General features: G+C 53.9%; 1 protein-coding gene across 1 annotated transcript; it reads right to left on the bottom strand.

The window, feature by feature from the left end:
- Window positions 1-440: 440 nt before the first annotated feature.
- LOC130680648 (spermatogenesis-associated protein 31E1-like) lies at window positions 441-6,193 on the bottom strand. Its single transcript, XM_057491661.1, has 3 exons — window positions 5,472-6,193; window positions 4,948-5,008; window positions 441-4,678 (listed from the first exon to the last, which is right to left on the bottom strand). Exons 1-3 carry the CDS (start codon window positions 5,578-5,580, stop codon window positions 3,058-3,060), a joined length of 1,791 nt encoding a protein of 596 aa, XP_057347644.1. The 5' UTR covers window positions 5,581-6,193; the 3' UTR covers window positions 441-3,057.
- Window positions 6,194-9,161: the final 2,968 nt, after the last annotated feature.

Raw genomic sequence — 9,161 nt, 5'->3', positions numbered from 1 at the left:
GATCCCCTATACCCCCGTTCCCAGAACTCACCTCTAGGGGCCTGTGAGAGGACCCAGCTGTCCTGAGCCTTGGGGTCCCCTCTGTGCCCCTCCCCTGACCCGAGGTGGGGTCTCTCTGCCCGGGATCCCAGTCCCACAGGCCCTGGCTGGGCTCTCACCGGGGCCCCTGGAGGAGCCGGGGAGCTGCACGCAGAGGCAGGATGCGGCTCCAGGGGACAGTGCGGCACCAGCGTCTGCACCCATTTGACTCCTCCACCGCGGCCCACATGGGGGTGGGGCTCCTGACAGGCACGGGGCAGGGCCGTCCATGGTCCCTGCATCAGGGCTCCTGGAGCAGGACTCTCCCCTAGGGGCGGCCCTGTAGCTGGCCCACCGTGTGTGCTGCATGTGGCGCAAAGTTGACATCACTCCAGCTTTCCTGTGGGGACCGGCCAGGGTGGAGGGGTGTAGGCTGGAGCACAGCGCACAGTGGGCCATCCTGGACTGCGCCCTCATTCTGGACAGGTCACTTCCAGCCCGTTGTGTGACAGATCCTGTGTGATGGCCTCTTCCCCCTCCGAGCCCTGGGCTGGGCAGCGCTGGGAGCCAGGCGAGTGTTGCTGTGGGACCCCAGGCCCGTCCCTTACTCTTTATTGTCTCCCTGGGAGCCTTCTTTGGGCCACGTGTGGACGTAAAGGTCAGAGACCCTGAGTCAGTCTCAAGGACCCCAGCCCTGTGCAGGTTTATTCAGTATATTGTGGGAAAGTCAAGCTTCCCTGCCTGTGTGAGCCTGGCCCTCTGTCACAGGTCCCTGTGGCAGCTCTTGGGCTCCGGGGGCTGGTGTGGGTGGAGACCCCAGGGCGGGCCACCATGCGGGAGCCATGGGCCCTGAGCTGCTCCTGCCCTCTGGGCTTGTGATGGCGGTGGGTCTCCAGGGCTCCTCGGTCCCTGCACCATTGGGGGTTGCAGTGTGCCATTTTGCTGCCATCCTCCCCTGTCCCCCAAATTTTCAGGGTCCACCTTCAGATGGTGACTGTGCACAAGCCACAACAGCCTTGATCCCTGATTCCTCAGAAGGGAAGGTGTGGCCCATCCCTCAGGACCTCTGTGCACCCCACCCGCACACCCTCAGAGCCGGGACTGCATCCTCTTTATGCTGCTCCTGAGTGGGAGAAGGGTGGAGGGAAGGGATGCTGAGCTAGAGGGACCCGAGCCCACCGCAACCCCGGCTTCATCAGGACAGAAGGGGCTGCCCGGCAGGTGTCAGCTACTCCCCACCCGGAGCTCCGGGTGGGGGAGGTCTCCTGCGCCTCTGCTCTCAGGCAAGCACTGCCCCGGACACCCCTGCGCCTGCGGGGAACTTTTCAGATACTTTCTGGAGCCTGAGGGGAATTTCAGCCTCTTTAAACGTCTCCCTCACAGCTGCCCAAGAGCAAGCAGTGGGGCCGGCTGAGCCAGATCCTGGGGTTGGGGGGCATCTTACAGGTTTTCCTCATCTTCTCAAGTCCAGATGCTTTTGTTTTGTAATGAGGCTCTCATGGAAACCTAAGGTGCATCGAGGGCAAGGGGTGCAGGTGGGCATGCCACACCACAGGCATCCTCAACCTCCATTTCCACCTCTCGGGAAGCCACGGTGGCTGCGTGGGAAGAGCGGACCCTGACTCCTTCCCTTCCCCCAGCAGGGCACAGACAGAAGCCACCACCTCTCCTGAGAGAAAAGCATGTATTTTGGGAAATGATGGAAGTTGAGGTAGGAAGAATCCATCAGCACTAAGGGGATGTGCTGACGTAAGGAAAACCAAGTTTTCTTCACACTATATGGATCTTTTCTTGAAGAAAAGTTGTCCCAGGAAACACATGAAACCCCGCTCCCGCTGAACAGATGGCACATCTCTCTGAATCATAGGATGCCTTGGGCAGTGGAGGGTGCAGGCTGAGGCACCTGCCGCCCTTGGCCCGTGCTGGCTGGGCCTGACCGGGCACCCCAGCTCACGGGGGTGGGAAGGCCCTGTTGCCGTCCTTGTCTCTGGCCAGCCTGCTCTTGCCAGCACTGCTGTGGCCCTTCAGGGTGGCCTGTAGATTGCAGGCTTTCTGTCTCGTCGCCCTCCCTTGCTCTTCATAGGAGAGAAGCCTGTGGTACCAGAAGTCTGTGGCACCATGTTCTCCTGCGGGAGCCTGGAATTGCCCTTTGTGCCAATTTAACTCCGAGGGAGGACGTCCATTTTGAAGTTTGATTTTCTCGCCTAGGATCCGTCCCACAGGGGACGAGGCTGTCGCGATCCCCTGAGCCTCAGCAGCCGCGCTGTCTGGAGCAGATCTGCTATTGTCTTGTCCCTGGCTCTGGGCAGTGGCTGACGGAGGCCTGCCTTTTTGCTGGGGAAGTTCACTGCAGAAAATCCCCCGCGGAACGTGCTGTGTCTTTTTTGTGAGGTGGCTTTCTGGAGGAGCCTGTTCCTCCTTCTGTCCCAGCTGGCAGGACTTGCTTCTTAAGGATTCTACTGTTTCCTTATCCTTATTTAGCATCCCATTGTCCTGGGAGGCCCTCGGTTCTGCTGATCTTTTCTCCTGCTCTCCTTGGCTGGACCTCCTACAGTGCTTTTCCTCACCAGCAGGGACAGCCATCTTGCTCTGGCTCTGATCTGGCTCCTCCCGTCTCCAGGACCCCTGCAGCCCCTGGCTGCTCTGATGTGAGGCCCATCTACTCAACATGATGTCACCTGACACATGCACAGCTGATGTGTCCCCAGTTGATGTGCTCTGCGAGCTGCACAGAGAGCTCTGAGAATCCGAACCGTCTGCGGCAAGAAACGCCCGGGAGTGCTGCGGGAGCGCGGGAGCGTCGCAGTCCTGAAGAAGCTCAGCAGGGCCGCTGTCCGCAGGCTGCTTCCCAGACGCTACCTTCTCGCGGAGCTCAGAGTCACTGTGCTGTGCATCAGGCCGTGGCTCTTCCGGATCCTGAATCGCACCCTTTTCACTTGGCAGTGTTGGGATTTTATTTGTCCCTGGAGTCCCTGATCTCCTCAGATCCACATTAGTAATTTGGGAGCTGGCCGGCACACTGGATTTCAAGGTGACATTCTAAGCACAGGCCTCCTCAGCCACCACCGACTCCCCGTCTTCATCAGCACTTGAAGAAGGGGACCCAGTGCTGCCCTCCAACACTGTGATCCTGCAGTGGGGGACTCCTGCGGCCCAGCCTCCACCCTCCCCACCTGACTCACTGCTGGCCGTGGCTGCACCTGGGTGCAGCTCCAGGCTGGCTCTGTGGGCCCTCACGGCCATCTCGCTGTGCCACATTCTGGCCACAGACATGCACGTGGAGGTCTGCGCAGGTGGCCTGCTCGCCTGTGTGGTCAGAGGGGCCTCTGAGGATGCGTGGCCATCATCAGGTAGGGTCTCTCCCAGGGTCTTCTGGATTTCCTCATACGTAGGTGAGGGGGCAGGGAGGGGACTCACTGGGCTGAAGACTTGAGCTTTTTGAAGCATAGGAGGTAAGGTCTTCTGCTCACTTTCTCGCTGCTTCTCCACAGTATGACATTCCAGATTGTGCTGGGATGGGGCTACAAGCTGAGGCAGGACCTGGGATGGGGCCGCAAGCTGATACAAGGGCTGGGATGGGGCCACAGGCTGAGGCAGGGGTTGGGTTGGTGAAATGCGTGGCCCTACTGTGCGTGTAGCCTGAAATCGGAATGGGAAGGCAGAAGAGTGTCCATTGAAAGAGACAGAGCGAATATCGTGCTGGGAACCAGATTCCCTGGCATTAGCCTCCAGCGACTCGCTGTGTAGAAAGGGGATACCCCAGAAGAACTGTTCGCATTTCTGCTGTAAATGGACCCCCAAATCTTTAGTATCTGGGGGCTTTCCATGACTGGCCAGCTGCTCTGGTTTGCCTTTTGTGCTCTCACCCAGGGACTTCACAGTCCCCAAAGAATTCAGGCGGTGGTCTGACCCATCTCCCTTTTCGTTCTCCTTCCTCATCTTCTGCTCTGTTCTCCTGCTGATCAGTGTCTCCCGCAGCTTCTGGGTGTCAGGGTTGACAAATGAGGGGCTACAAGCCTCTACCTGTTTGTCTGTGGGGTGTCCCCAGAATGAGACCTCTGGTGGGTGTTGGGGCAGGTGTTCTTGCTGCGACTTGGATCGTGAGGAGGTCGAGCGGCTCCAGGCTTTGCCATCTGCCTGACACCTGGAAGGGGCTGGCACGGGCGAGGTTGCGCGACCAACGCCTGAGATGACTCGGGTGTGAGAAGCCAGCCAGTGTGCATATGGGGCCGAGCTCCATGGGAGGGTGCCTAGGCAGAGTGCCATTGAGTCACGCTGAGTGTGAGTCGGAGTGGAGCTTGGTGGTGGGACAAAGGAAGCCATTGGAGGTGGAGGGCAAGGCTCTGAATCCGTGGAATTTGGTGGGGAAGGGGAAGGAGTACGTGGGAGAGGCTCTGGTGGCTGAGAGTCACTCCGGGACGAGTCTGAATGGACACCAACTTTGGACGTTAGCAGGCCTGGTGAGCAGCTGGAGGCCAGAGGTGGAGAGCGTGTGGCCGGAGGAGCCAAGGGAGCCGAAGGGCCCACGGCAGGAGCAGTGCTGTCCTCAGGCTCCCCGCACGGCCACTGGGCTCCCGCAGGCTCTGCTTCGGACCCCTCACTGGGCTGCTCTTGCGATGACATCTGAGAGTCACCGTTGTCAAGGAGCCTCCTCACGCGGCTGCAGAGGACAGGAGGCAAGAGCTGCAGCCAGGAGCAGCCAGGGCCAGGAGGGGCCGAGCAGGCCCGGCAGGGCTGAGCGCCTGAAGCCCATGACCCTGCAGGTCCCCATGCTGGCTGCACAGTGCTCCTGCTGTCCCCCAGGTCTGCAGTCACACCTGTCCCCATGTCTCCCCCACCACGTCAGTCCCAGGCTGCCTGCAGCCCTGGAGTCCCGTCATAAGGCTCTGGGGGGAAGGAGGACCCAGAGGAGAAGGGAAGATTCTTTACCTTCTCAGAAGAAGTAACAGGTCCTTAATCTCTCCCAGGTCACGAAGGAATTCCCTGCAAGCTGGAAAGCGGAAGACGGGGTCATCGTGGGGAAGGCAGGGACCTAGGTGTCTTATAGGAGACTGAGGGCTACATCCCTTTAGGGGAGACATTGGGGAGGTTAGAGCCTGGAGCCCAAGCCTCAGAGTCCAAGGCCACAGGATCCCTGACGGCGATGGCAAGACTCGTGACTGGGAACGCTTTGCCACTTGCAAAGTGCTTCGACATCCATTGCCTGCTGCGGCCCTCACAGCCACCCTCTGGGGGAGACATGGCAAGGGCCACCTCACAGAGGCACCTTAGGGAAGTTAAATGCCCGCACGTGGACCTGGAGTCCCCCCTTCCCAATCCGGACACTCTTGGTCCACTCCAGCCCACCGCGTCCGTGCTGGGCAACACCATCCTCAGGGGCGTCGTGTAGCTGGGCCCTCCAGCGGGAGAGACAGGCTGACTCGGGTGGGCAGGGCCGGCTGACAGAAGCTCACCTTTCAGAGATCCACTTCTTTTTTTATACTTTTTCTTTCCATTTGGCTCCAAGTGATGCTGAGGGACCAAAAACATGACAGGCTGGGACCAAGTCTCACTCACCTCCATAGACAAGCTGCAGAGGCTCGGTGTCTATACACAGGACTTGCTACATTTACCTAACAGGCCCCGAGGTGTCCTGTCCTTGTACTCATTTTTGACATAGATAAGAACATTTTCCCTTTTCCTTCCTTGAAGAATGTAAAGAAGGATTTTCTGTGTGGGACCCGCCCTGGCTTTCTTGCGTCAGTGGATTTCTCTCCTCAAGAAACACACACGTGCTCAGACCTACAGGCCCCTCTGAGCTCCGTCAGGCCGCACTGTGCCTCCCGAGGCCAACGCCCCACTGCAGCCCCTGCTCAGAGGCACTGCGGGCTCAGCACTGCCCTCGGGTCAGCCTGGACGAAGCCTCGCCCTAGACCCCTGCCCTAGGAAGGCAGCTGGTAAATCAGTGCTCAGGGGCCTGTCCTCCTGCAGACATCAGATTCTTAGGATCTGGGCCTCAGCCACCGGCCACTGGGTTTGGGATTTTGGCCTGGAGCCCTTTAGCCACCTGGCCCCTGTCTAGGGTCGTTGGCTAGATCCTCCTGCCAGAACTCGTGCCTGGCCTGGCTTATGCCTAGAAGGAGGATCTTGTATTCTTTCCTGAGAAGAGATGATCTCTTCTTTCCCATCCCAGGAGCCTCTACAGCTGACTCCAAAAAGCAGAAGTAAAGAGAGAAAAGAGAGAACCACATTCTGTTGGGTCTGGGCCAAGGGTTCCTTACCTTCCTGATGTTTCCATGTTTTTTAGATGGTAGTGATGAGGATGGATCACTTGCAAAGAAGGGGAGTAATTGAAGGAAGAGCCCCAGTCCCCACAGGATGCCTCCGATGGTGATAGGCACCCAGGAAGTGGAGCTGGAGCTCAGCCAGGTAGCTAGAACGCTTTTCAGACACAGGAGAGGACTCTCCATCATCTGAATCGCACTGCTGCCCTCAGGCAACTGACCTCTGAGCCTGTGCTTGGGCACAGCACAGCAGGCCCACATCACAGAGCAGTGGCCTTGTCACAAACGGTTCCTGAGGGCGGGGGAGGGGACAGAGGAGGAGCAGGCGGAACCACAGCCCCTCCCCCACCATCCCGTCCCACAGGGCTCTGCACCCTACTGGGCCTTGTAGGTTCCTTCTTTCCAACTCTATTCACTCTGTCAGGGAGACCTTAGCCAATTTTCCTCTCATCCGTACATTATCTGGTCCCCACTTTCCTTTTTTTTTTTTTAAATTAAGGTATCATTGATACACACTCTTATGAAGTTTTCACATGAAAAACTGTGTGTTTTCTACATTCACCCATGTCATCGAGTCCCCACCCCATACCCCACTGCAGTCACTGTCCATCAGTGTAGTAAGGTGCCACAGGGTAACTACTTGTGTTCTCTCTGCTACATTGTCTTCTCCGTGACCCCCCACACCACGTGTACTAATCATATTACCCCTCAATCCCCTTCTCCCTCCCTCCCCCCACTCCCCTTTGCTAACCACCAGTCCCTTCTTGGGTGTCTGTGAGTCTGCTGCTGTTTTGTTCTTTCAGTTTTGCTTTGTTGTTATACTCCACAAATGAGGGAAATCATTTGGTATTTGTCTTTCTCTGCCTGACTTATTTCACTGAGTATGATACCCTCTAGCTCTATCCATGTTGTAGCAAATGGTAGGATTTGTTTCTTTCTTATGGCTGAATAGTATTCCATTGTGTATATGTACCACATCTTCTTTATCCATTCATCTGCTGATGGACACTTAGGTCGCTTCTATATCTTGGCTATTGTAAATAGTGCTATAATAAATATAGGGGTGCATATTGTCTTTTTGAATCTGACAACTTGTTGTCTTTGGGTGAATTCCTATGAGTGGAATTCCTGGGTCAAATGGTATTTCTGTTTTTAGTTTTTTTGAGGAACCTCCATACTGCTTTCCACAATGGTTCAACTAATTTACATTCCCACCAGCAGTGTAGGAGGGTTCCCCTTTCTCCTCTCCAGCACTTGTTCCTTGTCTTTTGGTTGTGGGCCATCCTAACTGTTGTGAGGTGATAGCTCTTTGTAGTTTTAATTTGCATTTCCCTGATAATTAGTGGTGTGGAGCATCTTTTCATGTGCCTGTTGGCCATCTGAATTTCTTCTTCAGAGAAGTGTCTGTTCATATCCTCGGCCCATATTTTAATCGGGTTATTTGCTTTTTAGGTGTTGAGGCGTGTGAGTTCTTAATACATTTTGGATGTTAACCCCTTGTTGTAAGTCGTTTACAAATATATTCTCCCATACTGTAAGATGCCCTTTTGTTCTACTGATGGTGTCCTTTGCTGTACAGAAGGTTTTTAGCTTGATGTAGTCCCATTTGTTCGTTTCGGCTTTTGTTCCCCTTGCCTGAGAAGATGTGTCCAGGAAAAGTTGCTCATATTTATATTCAAGAGATTTTTACCTATGTTTTCTTCTATGAGTTTATGTTTCATGACTTACATTCAGGTCTTTGATCCATTTCAAGTTTACTTTTGTGTATGCAGTTAGATAATAATTCAGTTTCATTGTCTTACATGTAGCTGTCCAGTTTTGGTGACACCATTTGTTGACTGGGGTGTCATTTCCCCATTGTATATCCATGTCTCCTTTATCATATATTAATTGGCCATATATGTGTTGGTTTATATCTGGGCTCTCTATTCTGTTCCTTTGATCTATTGGATCTTTTCTTGTGCCAGTACCAAATTGTTTTGGTTACAATGACTTTGTAGAAGAGCTTGAAGTTATGGAGCATAATCCGCCCAGCTTTGTTATTCCTTGTCAGGATTGCTTTGGCTATTTCGAGTCTTTCGTGGTTCCATATAAATGTTAGTACTATGTGTTCTAGTTCATGGAAGAATACTGTTGGTATTTTGATGGGAATTGTATTGAATCTCTAGATTGCTTTAAGCAGGTTGGCTGTTTTGACAATACAAATTCTTCCTATCAATGAGCACGGGTTGTGTTTCCATTTATTGGTGTCTTCTTTAATTTCTCTCATGAGTGTCTTGTAGGTCTTTCACCTCCTTGGTTATATCATTGCTCTGCCTCTTTTCAGTGTTCTCATGGCTTTGCTGTTCTGCTGTTCAGGGTTAACCATCTGCTCCTCCCTCCTGTAAATACATGTCTCAGTGACAAACATAATTTACGTGGGATATGCATTGTATCTTAATTTAATCTGACATCTGATTAATCTTTCTGATACCTTCACTTCTTTTCTGTCTCTCCTCAGATGCTGACCTTAGATATGATTAGTGTAAGGAAGTGGGCACTATTATCCACATCCTTGCCTCTATCAGTTTTATGGAGATGCAAGTAAGGCAGCTGATGCTCATATGCTGATGCTGAAACGATAGTGTAGCTGCCACCTACAGACACTTAGTCAGAGTCCATAAACTTTAATATTGTTCATAGCATTCTTTGTAAACCAATTCAATTCCCTTAACTCCCAATATTCTGAAGGACATTAGTCATTCATGTATTTATTAGTTACTTAAGATAGAGTTGCTGAATGCCTTCTCTGCACACTGCTCGGATGAAGTGTGATAGTGACTCCAGACATGCCCTAGGCACCTCTTCGATCACATTTTCCTGCAGCCTCCTGCAGCCATG

Source organism: Manis pentadactyla, chromosome 14 (genome assembly GCF_030020395.1).
Source record: "Manis pentadactyla isolate mManPen7 chromosome 14, mManPen7.hap1, whole genome shotgun sequence".
Classification (NCBI taxonomy): domain Eukaryota; kingdom Metazoa; phylum Chordata; class Mammalia; order Pholidota; family Manidae; genus Manis; species Manis pentadactyla.
The sequence above is the reverse complement of the archived record's forward strand: the minus strand, read 5'-3'. Positions and strand labels throughout refer to the sequence as shown.